At 33.1% G+C, this 24,555-nt stretch overlaps 1 protein-coding gene across 1 annotated transcript; it reads left to right on the top strand.

Moving 5' to 3' along the window:
* The first annotated feature begins 10,296 nt into the window (after nucleotides 1–10,296).
* Nucleotides 10,297–22,398, top strand: LOC126726771 (probable LRR receptor-like serine/threonine-protein kinase At1g06840). Its single transcript, XM_050432123.1, has 21 exons — nucleotides 10,297–10,460; nucleotides 10,635–10,827; nucleotides 11,502–11,652; nucleotides 12,189–12,260; nucleotides 12,422–12,493; nucleotides 12,754–12,897; nucleotides 12,980–13,051; nucleotides 13,148–13,219; nucleotides 13,404–13,478; nucleotides 14,055–14,123; nucleotides 14,293–14,361; nucleotides 14,542–14,613; nucleotides 14,957–15,043; nucleotides 17,111–17,179; nucleotides 17,335–17,840; nucleotides 18,411–18,566; nucleotides 19,085–19,368; nucleotides 20,094–20,145; nucleotides 20,370–20,620; nucleotides 21,182–21,316; nucleotides 21,743–22,398. The coding sequence occupies exons 2-21, from the start codon at nucleotides 10,722–10,724 to the stop codon at nucleotides 22,085–22,087; spliced, it is 2,859 nt and encodes a 952-aa protein (XP_050288080.1). The 5' UTR covers nucleotides 10,297–10,460; nucleotides 10,635–10,721; the 3' UTR covers nucleotides 22,088–22,398.
* The last annotated feature ends 2,157 nt before the right edge of the window (nucleotides 22,399–24,555 follow it).

The raw sequence follows: 24,555 nt of genomic DNA, 5'->3' as shown, positions 1-24,555 counted from the left end.
TGAACCATTTCTTTTCATCTATTAGAGCATCCACAGCAGTGGAGCTAAATATTTAGCTATTTAGCTTCACCAAAAATTACTTTATCTGTTTTACTTACACATATGCTGCAGCAGTGAATCTATTTTAGCTTTCAACACAATAAAATAATATAAATAGCACAATAAAATATTATAACCACTACAATAAAATAATAAATCCCACTACCCAAAAAAACCAACCACAACCACCTCTACCATCAGCCACAGCCACAACCACCACCACCACCACTAGTCCACAGTAGGAAAAAAAAAAAAAACCAAATCTCCAATCTTTTTCCACAGCCACAACCACCACCAACATCACTACCACCACCACCAGTCCACAGCAGAGAAAAAAAAAAAAAACCCAAATCTCCAATCTTTTTCCTCAGCCACGTCCACAACCACAGCCACCACCACCAGTCCACAGCAAAAAGAAAGAAAAAAAAAAAACCCACCACGAGCAAGCACTCCGATCACGTCGGTGAGCTGGGTCGGCAAAAGGGGTGGATCGGCAACTTGGGAGACCAGAGTTGAGAGAAACCCACCACGAGTAAGCACTCCGATCACGTCGACGAGTTGGGTCGATAGAAGGGGTGGATCGGCGGCAGACCGAAGTTGAGAGAGTGAGAGACCGAAGTGAGAGAGTGAGAGGCCGGAGTGAGAGAAAGAGTGATGTTCAGAGATGAGAGAGACAGAGTGAATGAGAGAGGCATTATTTTAATCAACCGGTTGATTAAAAATTTTTTTTTTTCTCCTCATGAACAGTGCACATCTATTTTTAGATGTGCACTGTAGCAGTGGAGCTAAAATTTTTTGATTTAGCTCCACTGCTGGAGCATCATTTTAGCAGCAGTGTAGCTAAAATATAGCAATATAGCTACACTGCTGCAAATGCTCTTATAATACAGTAAGACCTAAAAAAAATGAAACTACAGTCAAAATTGTCAAATCAAAAGCCATTATGAGTAAGAATTATATTTGGGCCTCCCCACCTAACAACTTGGTACTTGAAGATTGAAGAAGAAGACGAAGCTTTTATAAGTTGTCTCGTTTTGATCCATGTGAATATCCTTCTGGCGTGCATTGCGTGAGAATCTCCTTGTCTTGATTGGCTCGTGATTTTGTTCTGAATCTTCTGTCTCATCCTCCTTCCCCTATATATATGTGTGTATTTCTCAAATTTAAAAAAAAAAAAAAAAAAAAAAATTGAACATTATATTCTAATTAGTCTTTATTTTAATTTTTATTTTATTTTATACAAGATACAAAATCAACTTTAACTTAATCTAAGTGTATATGTGTGAAACTCACTCCTAGAGACTTGAATCCCGACCATTGCCCCCCATACCCTAAGGCTTCGCTTAGGAGTTCATAAGGGAAGGGAATGAACTGGAATAAAATAATAATAAGGGAATGGAAATGAATGGAATAAAATGGAATGTATTTAAGTAAGGAAAAAGAATGAAAAATAATGAAATGGAATGAAATTAAGTAATCTTGAATGGATACTTTAAAATAAAAGAATGGAAAGGAATGTAAATGAATGGAATGTAAGTAATCATGTTTGGGAGCAACATGGAGGGAATAGAACGGAACCATTTTATGACAATATTACTATTAGACCCCTATTTTAAAATAAAGAGCTGAATATACAAAAGTATTTTGGGAGTTTTAATAAAAAAATCATTAAATCTAATTTCATTCTCTCCAATTCCTCCCAATTTCGGGGGGAATGAAAATTTGAGGTTTTAAGGTAATAGAGAGAAATGAGTGTTCCCTCCTACCCATTCCATTCCCTCCTACTTAAACTCTCAAACAAAGGAATGAAAAAACTCCCAAACAAAGGAATGAAAAAACTCCAAAACAAGGGAATGGAAGAATATTCTAAAATGATTCTTTTCATTCATTTCCATTCCATTTCATTCCCTCCTCTCAAGCGAAGCCTTAGAGCACTTATAACATTTGCATCAATACCTATATAATAGGAAAGTATCACATTTTAACCAATTAAGACCAAAATTCTCCAAAATTAGGCAATGCAAAGTTGTCTAAAAATACATGGTTGTTATGGTAACTATGTAAATTTAAAGTAACACTATTCATTTTGCATTTAGTTTTTGTTATTCTTTCTATATATATCCTAATGATTAAGGAAAAGAGTAAGCAGTGGTTATTGTGTGAGACGAAAGAGAAACAATAAAAAAAGAAATCAAGAAAATTGATATTTTAATGAAATTAAGTGTAAAATAGATAATTTGATATGAAGTGTTTTGAAAAGTTAGTATGTAAAATAGAAAAAGTAGATTCTTATGCTAAAATAAACAAAAATTTTGGCACAAACTGATGCAAATGCTCTCATATAACATTCGATGTAATATATATATAAAAGCTTAATCGTACCATTTACTAACGTTACGTACGCTCTTGTTAAGCCACATCATCAGCCACGTCATCCTTTTTCTTTCTATCTTATTTGTTCCTTCTTTATTTTTAAAATATAAAATACTTAAAATTAGGGATGTTCGCGATGCGGTGCGATACGGTTTTGGGTCATTTTTAGTACCGCACTTTGCGGTGCGGTTTAGCTAAAATCATAACTGCTCCACACCTTATTTTTGCAGTCACATGTGCGGTGCAGTGTGGTGCAGTGCGGTTTAAAATTTAGCTAAAACTATAACCGCACCGCACCTCATTTTTACGATCACATATGCGATGCGGTGTATAAGATGCAGTTTGAATGATTTGAAATTGATATATATTTCAAATTTTGGGCTTTTTCTATCCAGCCCAAAACTAATTTTTTCCTTTATTTTGGTCCAAGTTTTAAACTATTGAGCTATTTTTTCTTTATTTTGAGCTAACTTTCTTAATCAACACTTACTAGGGTTATTAAACTTTTTTTTTTTTGGAAAACTACGATTATTAAACTATTAATAATATATTTAATATTAAAAATAATTAAATATATTAATATATAGAGAGGGTGCAGTGTGATGTGGTTTGTGCGGTTTTCTTATTATAAAACCGCAAACTGCACTGCACCATACGGTGTGGTACAGTGTAGTGCACTATTACTTGCGGTGCAGTGCGGTTATGCTATTTTGCAGGCAATTTTGATGCGGTTTTTGCGGTTTATGCGATTTTGTGAACACCCCTACTTAAAATATTCAATAGATAGTAAAAGTCTCATATCATGATAATATAAAAACAAAATGGCTTTATATATTCATCTTAAACAGTTTTAACTTTACATATACTTTACCATTACTCATTAATCTACTTTAATTTAAATCTTTATAATTGAAGATTTAAAAAAAAAAATTTTAAAAAAAAAGATAAATTGCAAATTACACCCCTTAAGTTAGACGAATATTTGGATTTTACATCCTGAAATTTCAGAATTTGGAATTTAATCCCTGAAGTTTGGGGATATTTGAATTTCACACCCACAAATTCTAAAACTTTAGGGTGTAAAATCCAAACACTCCTAAATTTTCAGGAGTAAAATCCAAACACCCCTAAAATGTAGGGGGTAAAATTTGAATTATGAAATGTTGGGGTATAAAATCCAAACATCCCCAAACTTTAGGAGTGTAATTCGCAATTTACCCCCCAAAAAACTTTAAAATATTAGTAAACTTTAGGTTACTTAATATGGCAAAGTATTTTCCTATTTACTTTTTTCCTCTAATTATTTTGAACAATATAAAATATATGAATTATTTGAATATTCAATAGATAGTAAAAGTCTCATATCATGACAATGAGATTGACTTTACATATTCATCTTGTGTGCTTTCAAATTTACATATACTTTACTGTAGGGACACGATTTTTAGCAGCCCAAGAATGACATTGGGCTCGTATGTAAAGAGTCCTAACAATATGATTTGTAGAGAGTGGGCTTGAAAGGCATGACCTTGGGCACGGGTGAGCGGTTTAGTCATAGTTTCTACGAGAGCTTATGTATGGACGGACATGGCTTGACTAGCTAAGCCTACCATTAGCACGGGTTGCGGGGTTTAGGTCCTCGGACAGTGTCCGAGGAGCAATGTACCCTTCCCTTGCTCTTCCCTTATGCAGGATTTTTCCTCCTCCCGGGGGCCTCCTCTTTTCCTTGGCTTTCTTTTCCTTTTATACTAGTGTTCGTTTTCCTCTTTAGGGTCCACGTGTAAGTTTTACTTTCTAGGATACAGTCCTGTCTTGTCAACCCATACCTTGAGTGCTTAGGGGTCGTTGGGAAAGTTAAAGGGTATGGTTTAGAGTATGGGCTTGTCAGATACAGGGTTTTGCATTATGATGTTGGCAGCTTTTCACCTTGTCCTGCCCCTATACTGGGTTTGCCCCTTTCTTGAGGCATTTCGTGAGGTGCTGAGCATGAGGTCGTTCTCGGCAATATTCTTATGCTCTTTTTGGGATTTAATTATGCGTCCTCGGCAAATGGCTCTCCTCGGCTTGGGCCTCGGGCCCTAATGTAGAGTGGGCCTGGGCCGTGAATTCTCTGGCCCCACATTTACCATTTCATACATCTATTTTAATTTAAATGTTTTTAATTTAAATTTAAAAAAATTAAAATTAAAATAAAAGTAAACTATTGTTTGCTCAATATGGTAAAGTGCTTTCCAATTTTTTTCTATATTTTTTTTTACAATATAAAATATATGAATTATTTAAATATTCAATAGATAGTAAAAGTCTCACACCATGATAATGAGAACATATTAACTTTGCATATTCTTCTTTTAGGTTAATGTGCTAATCACCTTTGTATATACTATAAATATTAGAGTGTAACCTGTACATAAGAACAGGTATAATTAAAAATAATTACAATTACATGGTTCAACTTATACATTTTTTTAGAAGATGTTCAAATTATATATGGTATTAGCTTAGACATTTTTTAAACCATACATTTCTAAAATATTTAATGGTTTCTCATTATATATATATATATATATATATATATGATTTAGAATTTAATTGGATTTAGACTCTTCGGTTTTTGCACCCAAAAATTCATTTGTCTCAAAAATTAAAAAATTAGATGAACACATGGCACAAATTTGGACTCCCATTGAAATCCAATTTAGAATTTAATTGAACTATTTTGTAATCCCATGCATATGCATGGATACACTTAAAGATATACAATAAGATGTATAATATAATTTGTATATATATAATTTAAATACTATTAATAGTCATTTTTATATTTTGTTAACTCTTTAAAAAAATTTGTAAGGATATTGTGGGGTCAGAGAATTCACGGCCCAGGCCCACTCTACATTAGGGCCCGAGGCCCAAGCCGAGGAGAGCCATTTGCCGAGGACGCATAATGAAATCCCAAAAAGAGCATAAGAATATTGCCGAAGACGACCTCATGCTCAGCACCTCACGAAATGCCTCAAGAAAGGGGCAAACCCAGTATAGGGGCAGGACAAGGTGAAAAGCTGCCAATATCATAATGCAAAACCCTGTATCTGACAAACCCATACTCTAAACCATACCCTTTAACTTTCCCAACGACCCTAACCACTCAAGGTATGGGTTGACAAGACAAGACTGTATCCCAGAAAGTAAAACTTACACGTGGACCCTAAAGAGGAAAACGAACACTAGTATAAAAGGAAAATAAAGCCAAGGAAGAGAGGAGGCCCCCGGGAGGAGGAAAAATCCTGCATAAGGGAAGAGCAAGGGAAGGGTACATTGCTCCTTGGACACTGTCTGAGGACCTAAACCCCGCAATCCACGCTAATGGTAGGCTTAGCTAGTCAAGCCATGCCCGTCCATACATAAGCTCCCGTAGAAACTATGACTAAACCGCTCACCCGTGCTCAAGATTATGCCTTTCAAGCCCACTCTCTATAAATCATATTGTTAGGGCCCTTTACATACGAGCCCAATGTCATTCTTGGGCTGCTAAAAATCGTGTCCCTACAGATATTATTAGATATAAAATGTAAATTGTTCATGTTTATTTATTTATTTATTATTGTGAAGCACTTTTTTTATATACAATTCATTTATACTAGACTCTTTGGTTTTTATACTTAATAACTCTTTTGGATGAATATTTATGATGTGGTCCCACATTTGATTCTAAAATTAAGAAATAAAACTTTTTAAGGATAAATAATTTAGGACACATGGCGCAAAATTGAAACTCTAATTTTGAATTCTAATTTGAGTTTCTCTCAATTTCATCTATTATTATATATATAGATATAGACTGGACTCTTTAATTTTTACACGACACGCGACGCAAAATTGAGAATCCAATTAAAATCTAATTGGATTTTCTCTGAGTTTTGACTTTATATATATATATATATATATATATAGATTGTTTATGAACCTTCTTAGGCAAGAGCAAATAGAAAAGAGAATCATGAAGAAAATGTGGATTTTTTTTAGGAAGATTGAGATGTAATTCTCACAACAAAATTGTTATCCAACACACTGCCTTCATCAAAATTTGGCATGTAATTCAATGTGCTTATAAAACTCTGAATTTTCACTATATTTTGTTACTCTTTAAGTCTATTCTTAATTTTAACCGCTTCTCTTTTTCACCAATAGTTTTTTTTTTTTTTTCTCGATCACAAGCTACTAAAGTATAGTCTCAATCACATTGGAATACATTCTTAATCATAGATTCTCTATTTTCATTACTTTGGTTTATTTTGAGTTTTTTGTGTGGGAAAAATAAGCATAGAATGAGAGAGTGACAAAATTATAGTAAGATAATAGGAATAAAAAGAGCCAAAAAAAAAGAAAGATAAAGGGGCAAAATCTATATATATCTAAAAGTTGAAATGTAGTATTTATTGTTACTACACTCCTGTTTAGTCACCTCATTGCCATGTCATTGGCCGCATAATTAGTCTTTTTCATATATATTTTTACCTTTAATTTTTTTACAATATTAAATCTATAAATATATTGGCTTTACAAATTCATCTTAGGTGGTTTTAACTTTACATATTCATCTACTTTATTTTTGATGTTATCATGTATATAATAAATCAATGAAGTTTCAAAAAAAAAAAAATCAATGGAAAATCAAACAAAAGTATTCTCTCTCTCTCTCTCTCTCTCTCTCTCTCTCTCTCTCTATATATATATATATATATATATATATTCATCTTGGGTGATTTTAACTTTACATATTATTTTGTCTTTTTATCTTCCTTTATTTTGGCTCTTCTTGTTCCCATCATCTTACTATAAATTTACCACTCTCTCCCATTCTATACATATTTTTCCCATACAAAAAATGTTATCTCTCTCTCTCTCTCTCTCTCTCTCTCTCTCTCTCTCTCTCTCTCTCTCTCTCTCTCTCTCTCAATTTTTTTTTCATTTTTTGTTAGATTTTTTTTTCCTTGTATCTCTACCTTAGATTGATGAATATTTTTTGTTTTTTCTTATAACTCTGATTAAGATTGATGGTTTTTTTTTTTAAATATATGTTTTGGTATTGTATTTTTTAAATTTCATGTCACAAAGTCTTCTCTCTCTCTTTTGTAGCTTTGGTTGAATTTTGGTTGGGTTAATAGTTAGTTTTTTTGGAAATAGGAATTTGCATTTATATAAAAACAATCTACATGGCTATGAATTTGAATATGCCTACCAATTTTTTGAGTAATAAATTATTATAAAGTCTATTTTTTATTTCTTTGGTTTCATTTTAATTTTGGTTAAAATAACATTGTAATTTTGTGATGAGTTTTTATTATATTGAAAATCTCCTTATTCCTTAAAAGATGAGAAATTTGAATAATAAATTTGAAACTTATAAAGTTTTGTTGCATATTAGGCAAATGTAACACTACAACAAAAATTAGAAGAAGATGGTTCACCTTAAAAAAATATTAATCAGTGATCTTTATGACTGTTTAGGCTTGCTAAAGTCCACAATCAGTGACCATTGTGATACAAGGTGCAGACACAGTTTATGGGCTTGCCATTTGTCGTGGTGATATCTTAGAGAAAGATTGCAAGACTTGTATTGTTAATGCAACCAATGAAATTTGGTCACATTGTCCGAATAATAAAGGTGCAATAATATGGTACTATTACTACACATTGAAGTATCATAATTTGGATTTCTTTGGCCAAATTGACCATGACACATTGTTCTTCGCAAATACCCCAAAAAACATGAATACTAACCAATTGATTAGACAAAAGAAAGGAGAGTGGTTGCCCCAACTCACAGGGTAAGCTTCTGTGAATGCACAAAAGTTTCCTACTGGAGAGTTCGATGTTGGAGACAATTACAAACTCCACGGGTCAATTCAATGCCCTAGAGACCTTTCAAGCTTAGATTGTATGAAATGCCTCAATACTTCAATTGGGTTTATTCCAAAATGTTGTGACTTGAGTAAAGGAATGTAGATCTTTAGTGCGACTTGTGACCTAAGATTTCAGACTTTATACCACAAAGTATAAATTTGAAAGCTGAAGTATCCTGACATCAATTCTACTATCAAAATGTAACGTGTAATTGGAATATACTTTAAGTTTGTGGGTGATGAACATTTCTACTTTAAGAGTTGGTGATAAAATTTTGTCCTTTACAAGTTTTATCCAAATTGGTACACAATTGAATAAGATTTGTTGTAGTTCCTTAATTTTATTTTTCACTAAGCATATCTTGTGCCATGTATGGGGAAAAAATTAACATAATATAATACTCCTAAGGTTGCATCAATTAGTTCAAATAGTAAAATCTCTTATATATATATATATATATATCAAAATTTAAGTGTAATATTTATTATTGCTATGTTTCTGTTGAGCCATATCAGTGGCCACATCATCAACTTATTTTGTACCTCTTTTTTTTATCTTTTAAACTTCTTTTATTCTCTCTATTCTTTAAAAAATAATAATTAAAAATTTTTAAAAATTAAAAAAAAAAAAAAAAAAAAAAAAACCCCTCTTATTCTCTCTGTTAGTTCACATTTACTGTTACACTTCTTTCAACATTTCCCCTCCCTTTTTGCTTCTTTATCTCCCCACAACTCTCTACTTTACCATTACACTACCTTCATTATTTTTTCTTTCTTATATTTTTACTCTTTTTCTCCTCATTTTATTTTTGTATAAATTCGATAACATTTCTCCCATTCAATTCATATTTTCCCACGAGAAAACTATGAGCACTCCCTCTCTCTAGATTTTTGTACTTTCTTATAACTCTAATTAAGGTTGATGGTTTTTTTTTTTTTTTTTCTAATATGTGTTATGGTATTTCTCTTTCTTTTGTAGGTTTGGTTGAATTTTGGTTCGGATTAATACTTAATTTTTTTTGGAAATAGGAATTTGAGTTTATATAAAAACACAATCTGCATGGTTATAAATTTAAATATGCATGCCATTTGTTTGAGTAATAAATTATTATGAAGTCTATCTTTTATTCCTTTGATTTCATTTTAATTTTGGTTAACATAAATTGTAATTTTGTGATATGATTTTATTATATTGATAATCTCCTTATTCTTTAAGAGATGAGAAATTTGAATAATAAATTTGAAACTTATAAAGTTTAGTTGTATATTAAGCAAATATAACACACTACAACAGAAGTTAGAAGAATATGATTCACCTTAAAAAATATATTAATCAAATATACAAAAAATAATATTATGATATATTTGTAGAGATAAAAAATACTTGAAGAAATTTTTTTTTTTTTAAGTAATTGTTACTTTTTATAAATTACTCTCTGTTACATAATATTTATATATTCTCACGCATCGCTGAGTATGCAACTAGTTATATAAACACAAAAAGTCAAGAAGTAATATAATAACCAAATGATGTGTGCGCTTATTGGAGCCGAAGAAATCTTTAAGTAACAAAAATTTCAAGTTCCAAAAGTCCATGCACATTGGGTAAGTGGGAACAGGGAGAGAGGATCAAATATATAGAGTCCCATTTGGCAAATAATGGTTCCAAAACATGTTCTTTCCTTTGCTTGTCACCTCTTCCTACTCCCTACCACTCAACCCTCCCCACAAGAAGCCAAGTCCACTTTCAACGAACCTTTCTCTAATATATATTCCCAGATTTTCCAACTTTTATTATGCATTACTGTCCCTGTTATACGTCACTGAACCCATCAAAAGAAAGAGTGGCTGCTATTAATATTATCAACATCACCATCATCATCTTCGCTAACTACTACAAATTCTTGATGAACGCTCGTTATGGAGACTTGGTCACCAATACACCACCACCCATCAAAAGGTCTAATCCGAATATATATATATATATATATATATATATATATATATATATATTCAAATGCAGTCTATGAACTATTCAACCTGATACAAATTCTAGATAGGATTTCTAAGCTTTCACCTTTTGTCAACCTTAACATATGCACATGTCGAAATCAATTTTGCCGCTCAGTTTCTTCTCAAACAGTATGTAACGAACACCAACTTTGAGCGATTCTCTTACTTGGTTGAATTATTCATTCATTCTTTCATTCTCTTACTAATTGAAAAGATTATTTATGTTTCTTTCGGGTGAAAACTTAAATTACTTTTAGGATTTATTTGTGTTGAGTTTCCATAGCTTGTTTCTTGTAATTATAGGCAGAGCATTCAGATTCTACCAGAAATTCTAGTCTTTCGTACTAGTAAGAGAAATTTGGGAGCTTTGGTGTCCTATGCGTTAGCAAGATGTATCTTTCAAGAGTTTGTGGTTATGGATTATTTGTTGTTGCATGGCTGTGTTGTTCTTCACTGCTTATCGATGCTCAGAATCTGCTAACCAACCCGGAAGAAGGTGAGTTTGCTTTACTTTGCCGTTCTTTTTCATTTTATGATTCACAAGCTTCTTTTGCAATTGAGTTCTTGAGGGCATGCTTATTTTCTCTGAAATTTTACTCATATACTCTCTAAGTCATTTTACGATGGTTAAATGATTAAATTCACAATTTCTTAACAACTAAAGCATTAGGGACAATAGGTAATTTATTATAGTATCAAAGTAGATGGTCCTAAGTTCAATCTCTTGTCTTTTCTCTACCTCTCATTTGGAAGTTAAAAATCTTATGTTCAAACTTATTGAGGAAAATTCTAGGCCCACACGCTAGGGGGTTGTTAGAATAATGGTTAAATGATTAAATTCCCTATTTCCTAACATCTTAAGCTTTTGGGAAATTCATTAATTTATCATTTTCTAGTAATTTCACATATCAGATATTCAATTCCCCCAAGTTGGGAGTGATTAGTGTTTCTTATAGTTGAACTATAATAGTTATTCAATTCATCAATTGTGTATGTTCAAAACTTGGGGCTGCACATAATGTTGATGCTTATTTTTAAAATTGACTTTGCATTCCTTTAATGCAGAAATCCTAATACTAGAATTATAGAAACATAAGGACTAGAGAAGCTTATGAACTTTCTAAATTTAATGTTGAAGAGACAATGATTAACATTTGTATTAATTTGCAGTGAAGGCATTGCAGGCCATCAAGAGCAGTTTGATGGATCCCTATAATAATATTAGTAATTGGGATCAAGGAGACCCATGTACATCAAATTGGACAGGAGTTGTGTGCTCCAATAAAACAGTAGGCGATGGATACCTACATGTTCAAAAATTGTATGATTTTATCTTTTCCTGCTTTTAATTCTCTTTAGGAGCATCATTGATGTGAATAGTGTAGCATGTTTCCTTTCACATAGAAAACTTTTTCTTACTTTATTTCTTTTGTCCCCCTTGCATGATGAGATATATTATTCCACTTTTATATCTACTCGTATTAGTTGGTGCAGAGAACAAAATTCCTTGGTTCTGTAGTTCATTTAAGATTAAAGAAATTTATTAGAATTGGATCTATTTGCCACAATTTTCCAAATGATCACTAGCAGGTCTTAATGAATTTAAAATCTGTCTTCATGATCTTCTCATTTGTCCAGAATTAATAACTAATGATTTATTATACGACTTATTGCCCACAGACTCAATTGTTATCTCATGCCTGGCATTATGTTAGATTATACACTAGTCACAAGTTCACATATAAGAGTGTCAAGCTTTGATAAAACCTGGCTATTAAATGCATTGCATCTAGGCATTTCTAATGAAGATCTAGCTATGGTGCTTTAATAACTTTCTTTTGGGATTCTTCTCTGCAGGCACCTACTACAAATGAATTTGTCAGGAAGTTTGTCACCAGCGCTTGGCCAGTTATCAAATTTGACAATATTGTATGGCGAAGGATGTCTGAAGTCTTATTTTTTGTGCTACAAATATCTTTATTGGAATCATAGCTTTTAGATACCTCTTGCAAAATATTCTAAAATCCGATGGTTTTGCATTTGATTTATATATCCTACTGATATATTTTTCTCTATCTACTCTTTTGAAGGGATTTTATGTGGAACAACATAAGTGGAATTATACCAATGGAGATAGGCAATATAACATCTTTGGAACTCTTGTAAGTTAAGCAGCTTCTCTGCTGGTTGGATTAGATACTCAACAATGTTATAAGATAATCATATGCCTATACTCTTAAGAAATGGAGATATGCCACTTGTTCATGCATATTTAAAGTCTTTGATCTCTAAATAATATAGGAGATAATCCTTATCAAATCTTGACTAATTTACTTTATAGCATTTTTCTGAATTCTTGGTATTTGAATATTGCAGTGCATTTGCTTTTTCTTTAACTCTGTGTAATATTCTGTGAATCCAGGCTTCTGAATGGAAACCAATTAACAGGTCCCTTACCAGAAGAGCTTGGTTACCTCCCAAATTTGAAAAGACTACAAATTGACCAAAACCAAATATCAGGATCAATACCTAAATCATTTGCAAACTTGAACGCAACACAGCACTTGTGAGTGTGTTTCTGTTCTGATGATATATTGTCTAAAATCTAATCTACTATGACTAACCCTTCTACTTCTTTTTGTGAGCAGTCATATGAACAACAATTCAATTAGTGGGCAAATCCCAAGTGAGCTATCTAGATTACCAAATCTTCTTCACTTGTAAGTCAGTATTTGGCCATGTTCTTATATTTCATATGAGTCATCTGTCTGTACAATCAGTGAGAATATTAACCATCTTCAATTCTGCATCTGCAGCCTTCTTGATAATAACAACTTATCAGGGAATCTTCCACCAGAGTTCTCCACAATGCCAAATTTACGAATACTGTATGATTTTTACTTTTCCTAGAGCATAAATTTATTTTTGTTTATCTCATAAATGTCTTTACATGTATTTATAAATTGCTTTTTATCTTGAACAAGGTTATAAAATCTAAATTTTCATTTTTCTATTAGTTAAAATTTTTTTTTTTTCGAGTTTCTTAATGGTTTCATTTTAATTGTTTTGCAGTCAACTTGATAACAATAACTTCAATGGGGCTACAATTCCATCTTCTTATAGCAACATGTCTAAATTGCTGAAGTTGTAAGTTCATATTATTATCGTATCTCTGTAACTAGGTCCCAAAAGTAAAGGCAAGCAAGGTGCTAGCCTTGAATTATAAGGTTGAAAGTTTTTATTTATTTATTTGGCTAAATAATACAAGAAGCTCTGTTTTCCTCTAAAATGCAAAACTAAAACAATGAGGAAAATTCTAGCAAAATTAAATGGTAGTATATTATAGATAGAATGGTATACATTTTGTTGTGAAAATACATGAAGTATTCCATCATTGATTGAAAAGGAATACAAATGGGAAGTTACTCAACTTAGAAGTGTTAGTTGGCATGAAGGTATTTTATTGCATTTTTCTAAAACATCAAGGCCACTGGTAGACTGAACAAGCCAGGACTTCCTGATTAATTCTTTGCTGTTTGATATTCTACACCACTCTGTATTCTGCTCAACTTGTAAAGAAGCTAGATTGTCTTGATTAGATATCACAAACCTTTCATGTTCTCCATACACTTGCGAGCTAGCAATCAAGTAGTGTGCGCATTCACAAGTAACATGGTATTTCATGCAAGATTGATAATATTTGTGTTTGGTTGGATTTGCCAGGAGCCTTAGGAACTGCAGTTTGCAGGGACCGGTTCCTAATTTGAGCCAAATACCAAACCTTTATTATCTGTAAGTTGCTTTATTTTGTTTTCCTTTTTTAGTTTCTCTATGATGATCAAGTATGGCATATAATTCCAAAAAATAAATGCACCAAGCTGAATAAAATTTTCTCTTTATGTTATCAAAGACAACTCCACTAGTTACTTATACTTTATATTTTACTTTATATAAACTTCAGAGACCTCAGTTTAAATCAGCTAAATGGAACCATACCCTCAGATAAGCTTTCGGGGAATATGACGACTATGTAAGATTCTCCATCTTCTGAATGACATGTATCTGATTTTTTTTTTTTAATTTAATTTCTAGGTATTACAAAATATTTACAGACGTGTCTTTCAGTTTTGAATTTTTTTTCTTTTTCTTTTTTGAGTAGATTTTGAGATAATTTATACCATTCTGAAATCTATTATTTGAATGATTTCAGCTTGTTATCCAACAACAGTCTTACTGGAACAATTCCCACCAGCTTTTCGGATCTCCCTCGTCTTCAAATATTGTGAGTAGTCTCCCTTTATTTTTCTTCTTGTGTTTATTTATATGGTTCGATTTTATTGTAATTATTTCATATTTATTTTCTTCATATTCATTCAAATTTGAACCAATGAGCTCTAGCTCAAATGACGCATCCTCTTTTTCTAAAAATGGGTGGAGGGTAAGGTTGTTTGATCAAAACCCACTACATGTGTGTATAACTTACTAATAATTTTTTTTTTTTTCTAAATTTGAGTTTCTGCTGATCTCAACCATGAGATTGTAAAGTAACTAGATAATATCATTCATTAAATTAAACTGTTAATGAAAGAAACTGGATTTTTTTGATAAATTATTCCCCATGGCAGGTCAATTGCAAACAATTCATTGAGTGGCTCTGTTCCATCCAGCATTTGGCAAAATAGGACTTTGAACGGAACGGAGAAACTTACAGTGTAAGACCTGAACGACAATGTTTTTGTTTTTTGATGAATGAATAAGTCTTTCCATTCGACAGTATATATTTTTACGACATTTACAACCAGCAAGGAAACTGCTATTCCTAAGAAACACAGCCAATTGCTACACAACTAACAAGAATAAAAAGCCAGTAGATGGAATCCTCCATGAACAACAGAGGACTCTATTCAAAGCAGTATGCTTGATATGTTCACACCAAAGAAACCAATATCTAATGTCGGCAGCTACAGCTTGCAACAAATCTTCCCCAAATCTGTCTCTCCCATTTTTTTTCTGAGTATTTCAAAAAAGCCAAAGATAGATGGTAGCTACACAAGCTAGTTTACCATTGGTCTTTTGAAAACTTCTACCTTTCTACTTCTTTAAAGCCCAATCCAACTCCTCATCCTAACCCCTACCTGCCTAAAAAACATCTACATCTGATTCAGGAAACCCAACATCTATCACTGCTACATTCTCCAGCTCTACTTGCACCCCTTGATCATCATACTTTTCCTCCTCTAGGTCATCTAGCAAGGAAAATTTGTTTGTAGCGTGAGCTTTCCATGAGATATCCACTCCATCTCCACACTTACTACTCATAATGTTTCCCTCTTCAATACTTTCCTTTTTCTATTTGAATCTTCAATTGATCCATCATCATCAGTGTTCTCTTTCCCTACTTGCCTCTGTGCCTCATTAGACTCCTTTGTTGCCGTAACTCCATTGTCCTCTTGGGACATGTTCTCTCATTATTTTCGAATACCTTACAATTAATTACCACATTTCTATGGCTCCCAAGGGTATTCCACCTCAACATCAGTGAAACCACCAATAATTAAAGCAACACTGACCAACCTGCACACACAGCCTCACATACCCCATCGTCAATTGTTTATTGGTGATTGCATCCCAACAGCACTTGCAATACAAATCAATGATTCATGCTTTCAAAATTTAACAGGAATATGATGGAAGTTTTCCCAAATAAGAAAATTAGTTAACGAAGGACTAAATAACTGAATTCCTGGTTCACATCACCTCAGCATCAATGGCTTATTGATCATATGACACTTGCAACATTCTCAACTCCTCATCCGTAGACTTGGCATTTTTGAATTTGCAAAAAACAAAAATCACATTTTCAGCAGACATCACTTCAACAGCACCAAAAGGTTGCCATAGTTTCTAAAACCTAGAAGAAAGGAGGAGCTTTCTCCAAAAACTGTCCCACAAGACAGTTTGTCCACTTCTTTATTACCTCTTGAACCACCACTAGTGGTGGCCTAAAAATATTTTTCCCATCTATCTTCTCCAGTAGAAAAAAGCTTTAAAAATCAGTATTAATAGGCTGGTTGACACAGATTCCTCCAGTCCAAACCTTTCTTCTTAGAGGGCTTCAGTACTCCTTATAATCCCAATCAGTCTTCGCCCAATAACTTCTCACTGGTTTTCCACCTCAGCATCTAGAACAGAAGCACGTGATTTACCCTCCTCCAACTCAGCATTAACAAATCTATAATTTTGGCCAACGAACACTTGGGTTCCATTCTTCTTGTGCTCAATCATTCCCCCCAAATCCTAACTGTTATTCTGTTTCCCTCCATCCCGAGCCAGTGAATACTTTTGGGACTCAAAATCTGACACACTTGGCCAATCACATTCTGCTGAGAATCAAGAACTAATAGTTGAACTCTTGCTCAAGCTTCCAATCAGATTCTAATTTGGCTTTGCCAAGTACATCCTTGCCTTAAGAACCACCATGTGTCATCAATCCGGGAATCATCCTCATCAAATCCAACCAACATGACCGACAGCATATTCTGTGATCGTCCATTTTTCATATGACCTGAATGACAATGTTTCTATTTCCCTTGGTTAAATGATGGGGGGTTGTGTGCATCAAACAAATATCTTGTTCTTGCATTGGTACAAAATAAAGTTAATTCCTTTTTTTTGGTTACAGCATGGTCTTCTGTAAATTTAAAGGCGTAACCTCCTGGGTTGAATTTAATAAATTTTGGATTTTCTAAGATACGGCTTTTGGATTTTTTGTATTGCAGGCAGTTGCAGAATAATGGGCTTTCAAATATTTCAGGCACTATTAATCTATCTCCAAATGTCACTGTCTGGTTCGCTTCTATACCTCCCCCCATTTTTGCTTCATAATTACTTTCATAGTAAAAGATTGTGGATGTGATCTTTTTAGTTTTAATTTGCTAGGCGTAACAGATATAGGACATTGATATGATCGTGTCACTTATTTTTATTTTTTTTCCTTTTTCAGGCTTCAAGGGAATCCCTTATGTTCGAACTCCAGCCTATCCCAGTTCTGTCGTTTTGAAAGTGATGAAAATAACAATCAAAGTTCAACAAATACGACTTCTGTTTGTCCAGCTCAAGAATGTCCACCCCCTTTTGAATATTTAAGTTCCCCTGCATCTCCTGTGGCTTGTCTCTGTGCTGCCCCCTTATTTGTTGGATATCGGTTGAAAAGTCCTGGATTCTCAGATTTTCGTCCATACATAAATACATTTGAGGAGTACCTGTCATCTAGTCTTGACTTGTTTCTTTATCAGCTGTACATTGATTCATTTTTCTGGGAAGAAGGACCTCGACTAGGAATGAACTTGAAGCTTTTTCCTGTATATGGAAATAGCAGCACTACTAAGTTCAATATGAGTGAGGTTAATCGAATCTTCGGGCTGTTCACATCATGGAACATTGATGATAGTGACATTTTTGGACCCTATGAACTTATCAGCTTCCCTCTACTGGGCTTCTATAGAGAAGGTTTGTCTTGAAACACTTTTCTAATATGTTTTGTGACAGAGCTTTATTGTAGTTGGAACTAATGCTTGTTTAGCTGCTGAAGATTGCACAACTTTTTTCTCCAATTTTTTTGACCTATTCCTTGAAATCTACTATACTTTAAAGACAATCTTTAATCTTGTGGCTTTATTCTCTATTGTTTGAATTCATATTCTGAGAAATGTGTAGTATGTGTGTGTGGGTGGTACATTAAAGTGAAAATCACCATTTCTTTTGCTGCCAACTATGTTGAAGACAGGCCTTCTAGTGTAACATATACATTTGCACTACTGGATCTGTCACATAATTTAATAACTGCAATTCTCTGTTCAAGATGATTTGTAATTTTCTGGGCAATTAAGTTGTGTTCTATTCTTCTATATTTATCAAGAAGGGCACTTCAAATTCACACCCTATGTCACTAAAGACTTGGCCCCAAGGATAGATGAACTACTCATTCACGTCTTCTCTTCTTTCATGTATTCATATATGAGAGAATAATGCTGGATAATTTTCATTTTTTTTTGCTCATAGTTTTCACTAATGTCACAGAGAATTCCAACTCAAGTTCTGGTTTAAGCAAAGGCGCATTGGTTGGCATAGTACTGGGGACCATTGCAGGTGCAGTTGCATTGTCTGCAGTTGTTACTCTACTGATACTGAGAGCGCATATAAGGAAGTACCATGCAGTTTTGGGAAAACGTCGTTGTAAGTATCTTTTGTTTATGAAGTTAGGGTATTCAGGTAGATATGTCATGATTTTTAACTTTGCCTGTAATTGTTACCATTCTACATCCTGATTAGGCCTGTCAATTAGGCTGGGCGGATGCTTTTCCAATTACAAAGGCCTCAGCCTGGCTTGGTCAATGTCTTAGCCCTATCTTAGCTAATGCTGTAGGGCAAGCCTCAGCCAAGTTTGGACTGGGCTGTGAATGGAAACATTATTTAGAGATTAAAAATTTAAATGAAGAATTCCATGAGACTTGGTTGCAAACTGGCTCAAACCACCTCTAAGTTTGAAGAACAACCAGTCAGTAATTATGTTAACAATTTTTTTGGCTTGTAAGATGAAAAATGTGTGTGTATCTGTTAGCATAAGCAAAACATTCTGATAATCAATTATCATTTTATCAGTAATTTTAATATAAATGGGCACATCATCTTTATATGCAGCACCTGTCACTATGTTTTCATTTTTAACATTGTACCTGTATTTTAATATGCAGTCTCTAAGGCCTCCATAAAAATTGATGGTGTGAAGGATTTTACTTTCGAAGAAATGGTCATGGCTACAAACAACTTTGACAGCTCCGCTCAGGTTGGTGAAGGAGGGTACGGAAAGGTTTATAAAGGAATTCTAGCTGATGGTACAGTTGTGGCCATAAAACGTGCACAACAGGGATCTTTACAGGGTGAAACAGAGTTCTTGACAGAGATAGAATTGTTGTCAAGGTTACATCATCGAAACCTTGTGTCTTTGACTGGATATTGTGATGAAGAAGGCGAACAGGTACTTAATCTCATCTTGAAGAGAATATATATATATATATATATATTGATTATATAGATGCTTTTTTTGAATAATTGCAAACAATACAAGAAATCAAACTCAATCTAGATTTCTTCATTAATTAGGTATTATTTGTGATACAGACCAAACTAAAACATGCAAAAATAAAATTGAAAGACAGGATAAATAAAGATAGGGAACCTAGGATTCAGTGGCTGGAGTTGTTACCACCAAACCATTGTGACAATTTCAATAGAATTAAGAGAAATGTTATGTAACTTATGTCTACAACTTTTTTACAATAAATCTTATGTATTAGGTTGTTGCAGGTTGTTATTAGTGGGGTAGAAAAGTAATTTTAGTAGTAGGTTCAAATTAGAATCAATAATAACTAACTATCTATAATTTGTTATTAAAATGTTGTGGACGTAGCACCTCTCCTTCCTAATAAAAATAATCCTTCCTAATAGGAGTACAAGACTTTGCTTATATAGACTATTAAACCCTAATCCTGACTAAAGTTTTAGACCGTAATTGATTTATTACAAAAATAACCTTGCTTCTAAAAAATAAAAAACCAAGAGCTAAAATAAAAATACTAGTAACCAATAAAAATCATATTGACTACAAAATTAAAATTAAAAGTGCATCCCACATCAATTTGACTTTAAAAAATGCATACAATACTTAAATATCTCCTTTCTCATGTGAGTATTGTTTTGCAGATGTTGGTCTATGAGTTTATGCCAAATCTTACTTTAAGGGATAACCTTTCTGGTACGCCTTATATTCATTCTTTAAGCTTGTGTTTATTGATCTCACTATAGTTTTTTTCGTAGAGTATGAATGTAAGTGAAAATTGAAATATAAAATTTGTGACAGTACACTTTCTCCCCACCCCACCTTTCTGTCATTTTTTGAGTTAAGCAGAACCTATTTACTTCTCACATTCTACATATCATTCTAATGACTTATAGTGAATCATGTTTGCAATAATACAGCTAAGTCTAAAGAACCAATGAGTTTTGCCATGAGATTGAGAATTGCCCTGGAATCAGCTAAGGGCATCCTCTACCTACATACTGAAGCCAATCCTCCAATATTTCACCGAGATATCAAGGCCAGCAATATATTATTGGACTCTAGGTATATAGCAAAAGTTGCTGATTTTGGACTTTCACGACTTGCACCTGTTCCAGATGTTGAAGGGGTTGTGCCTGCTCATGTATCTACAGTTGTGAAGGGGACACCAGTAAGACTCTTATTGTCGATGCTTAACTAACAGAATTATAAACTCTATATGAGTCTAGGTTGATGAGTGAATTTTCAATAAGGTTGTATAGGCCTCTCTCCTATATTCAAAAGAAAAGTAAATTTAGGGTCACAAGTTAATAACCTAAGCTAACATATTATTTATGACATCAAGGTCCAACCACCAATTGAACCCAATTCTGACTAGAAAGCCAAGAAATTATCTCTTTTTTGGTTCTTTGTTCGGTCTAATTTTTAAAAATATGGTTTCAACATTTGAAAATATATCATGGGCTCTTAACCCTTACAAGAAATAAATTAAAAAAAAAAGTTGGTAATTGTGTTGGCCATTTCCATATTTGTTAAAATTATTAATTTAGCAACAATTCTTGTTATCTTTATAAAAATAAAAATAAAAATAAAAAGTAAATAAATGAAATTGATTCTAGATGAAATAGACTTAATAATGTCGTAGGTGCAATTGGTGTCTATTTCTTTTCTTTTCTTTTTTGAACTTGATGTCTATTTCTTTATTTTCTTATTCTCTACATAAAATTTGCAGGGTTACCTAGATCCAGAGTATTTCTTAACTCGTAAACTCACAGACAAAAGTGATGTTTATAGCCTTGGTGTTGTATTTCTTGAACTCCTGACTGGGATGCATCCAATCTCACATGGCAAAAACATTGTTAGAGAGGTAAAACATTATAGACCTATTTGCCTTTGATTCAATAGGGCCCGATAGTACATTGGTACATCAGGTGATTGGGCATGATAGCAAAATTGTTCTTCTGTAATTTATTACTCATTATATATTCAGGGTAGATAGAGAATAGCTTTTAGTTTGTCTCTCTTCTTTACCTCCTGCTATATTTCATTTTATACTATGCATGAATATTGAAGAGAGATATCCTCATTTGCAATTTTCAGTTTTAACTTGACATTGAAATCCTTTTAAAATCTTCATTTTCCCACCTTATGCCAAAAATTTATTCAATTCTATTAGATTTATGACCACTTTAGCTTAATGTTCATATTATTTGATCCTTTAGATACAGTGGCTTAATTTTTTGTAATAAAATCTCTTGTAATTTTTTTTATACATTGGTTTTATCCGTTTCAGGTTAATGCCAAGTATCAATCTGGTATGATTTTTTCGGTTATTGATGAGCAAATGGGATCTTATCCTTCGGAATGTGTGATGAGATTTTTTACTTTGGCTCTCAAGTGTTGCAAAGAAGAGACAGATGCCAGACCTTCAGTATTAGAGATGGTTCGAGAACTTGAAATTATATGGAATATGATGCCTGATTCTGACATCAAATCAGCAGATCCTATGGTTACTGATGCTGAAAAGGTAGTGACCCCATCAACATCATCTTCTACAGTGAAGAATACTTATGTGTCATTTGATGTATCTGGCAATGACCTTGTCAGTGGAGCCGTTCCATCCATCACGCCTAGATAAAAAACATTTTCGATAATTGATTTTATTCATTTTGTATAATTGATTTATTGGAACCTGAGGTTGCTAGTATCTAGAAAATTTGAACTGGGAATGGTCTTTACAACCAACTTGAGTATTGAGGTTGTGTAAAGTCTCACTCTTATTGATCTTCATTACATTTTTTTGTTTTTTTGAAAAGTGATATTCTTACTACTAAGAGCACTAGGTGGTGTGATATTGTCAATTTAAAAACTAACATCACACTATACAGTATAAACGGAGTTGTAGTGAAATTGTGAAATATGATTAATAAGAAGAATATTATTGTGCTATCTGATTCAATACGAGGGGACATTTCCTGCAACTATAACAGAAAAATGATTGATTGAAGTGCTTTCTTTGAAATCTGGCTTCACATACACATTGAAATGATCACAGAAGTGGTCTTCTTAGCAATGCAGTCTTGTTGTCAAGAGATATATACAAATTGTGTGGATTGGCATCCACAAAACATTAATAAACCAACAAACTTAAGTGTTCTTATTAGTAGAGATGGTATTAGGTGTAACTGGTATGGTTGTGTCCCCTCTCATATAGGGTGGATCTTAAACGTGTGAAACTCACCCCTAGGTCGGACACAACTATCCTGTTACATAAAATACCTTTTTCCTTATTGGAGGTCAATTAGCACTAAATTGCCAAGGGATTCCTAGAGGCCATCCAATATTAGATTGGCACGGTTCTTGGGTTATTTGTATCCAGATTAATAAGTCCCATTCCAAGACTTATAAAGCCCAAAATGATGTAGTTGATGCTCTTTTGAAAGCCCAAGTCCACCTAAACCAAGATTGATCCAAAATTGCTGAGTATGGTTGATGGTACAAGACATGCACACCATTGGATTGACATTGCCAAAGTATAGCCAACCAGTGCTTGGAGTACCCTTTTGTATGAAGAAAAAAAAAACTGTTGTAAACAAAACTTTGGCTACTTCATTCTCTAATTGTCCATGCCCAAAATCCAAATAAACAGGAAAGCACATAATGAGCATTAAGGGACCTTAGCGGAGTACCCTTTTGTATGTTGTCAATTATGTTCCATTCAGACCGAAAAACGAAAAATGTTTCATTGCAAATATTAAATTGCTTAACCCCATGTTTCACCTCAACTCAAATTTTAGTTTGTTTTGTTCTATTTAGCTCGTTATGCAAAATTTTTGTTGATACAAGTTCACTAACCACTTTTTCTTACTTCCTTATCTTTTTTCTTCTCTTATTTTGTTAAGGGATAAGCCATTTTCTTCTTTCTTGTTGTTAAGGGATAAGCCATGATTTGCTACCAGTGCTAGTAGGCCTCAATTGCCCATGGCACAACTACAAACCTAGTTGATAAATTTTCAAAATATAGGAAAATAGAGAACTAGGGTACGTCTCAATGTTGCCACCAATAGGGCGGAGGAACTTTTCAAAAATCCTAGGAGGGCTAGGAGGGGCTGGCCCCCTTAACTTTTCAAAAATCCTCCATCTTATATTTTTTATATATATAAAATAAAAAATAAAAATAAAAATGGGACATAGATTTAAATAATGGCTTCCCTAGATTTTTGCTAATGCATGGACATAAATTTAAATAATGGCTTCCCTAGATTTTTGCTAATGCATTTTATGCTCCCTCTAATTACTATTAGGTCATACACTCATACATAACTCATTAAATTAATGTGCATTTTATGTTCCCCCTACATCATATGTTAAATCAAAATTATAAATATTCTTGTGGGTTCCCATTAGCTTAATTGATAAAATTTCTGATGATTAAATAAAAGATCTGGTGTTCAATCTCCGTCTACACTAAAAACCCATTGGTTTCTTGGTTTGATGATAAAGAACTATCATCAGGAGCGGACGACATAAGTTGAAATTCTCTATAAAAAAAATACATATATTTTTCATGTATAAACAATAAATAATATATATATCTATATATATAGTTTTGCCACTGGCCACCATTCATAGGCTTGGAGTGCTTTGAAGGATCTACCTATGGGGATACCATGAAGGTTGTGGCTTGGAGTGATATTAAGGTAAAGGATATACATACCAGACGACCATAAAAGTGAATGCAACTGACATTTTATGAGTGAGAAGGTGATTATAATGTTCACCCGAATGACACATGACTTCTCAATATCTTATTACAATCTGATCCACAATGTTGAGATAATTATTTCCTGATTTTCAAAAAAAATGAACAACAATCATTTCCTATAAAATAAGACGGATATTGATATTGTGGAAGCAAAAGTCATGTTATTTAGAAATCGTGTCTTAAAAATACTATTTCAATTCTAAATATTAGTTTGGTTATCAAACATCCAAATGTTTAAGGTATGGATATCTCTAACACAAAAATTCAATAAAATTTATGTTATATAGAAATCATGTCTTAGAAAGATTATTTCAGTTCTATGTATTAGTCTGCATATCTCT

The sequence above is a fragment of the Quercus robur genome, chromosome 1 (genome assembly GCF_932294415.1).
Source record: "Quercus robur chromosome 1, dhQueRobu3.1, whole genome shotgun sequence".
Taxonomy (NCBI): domain Eukaryota; kingdom Viridiplantae; phylum Streptophyta; class Magnoliopsida; order Fagales; family Fagaceae; genus Quercus; species Quercus robur.
Note: the sequence above shows the minus strand (reverse complement) of the source record. Positions and strands in the feature narration are given on the sequence as shown.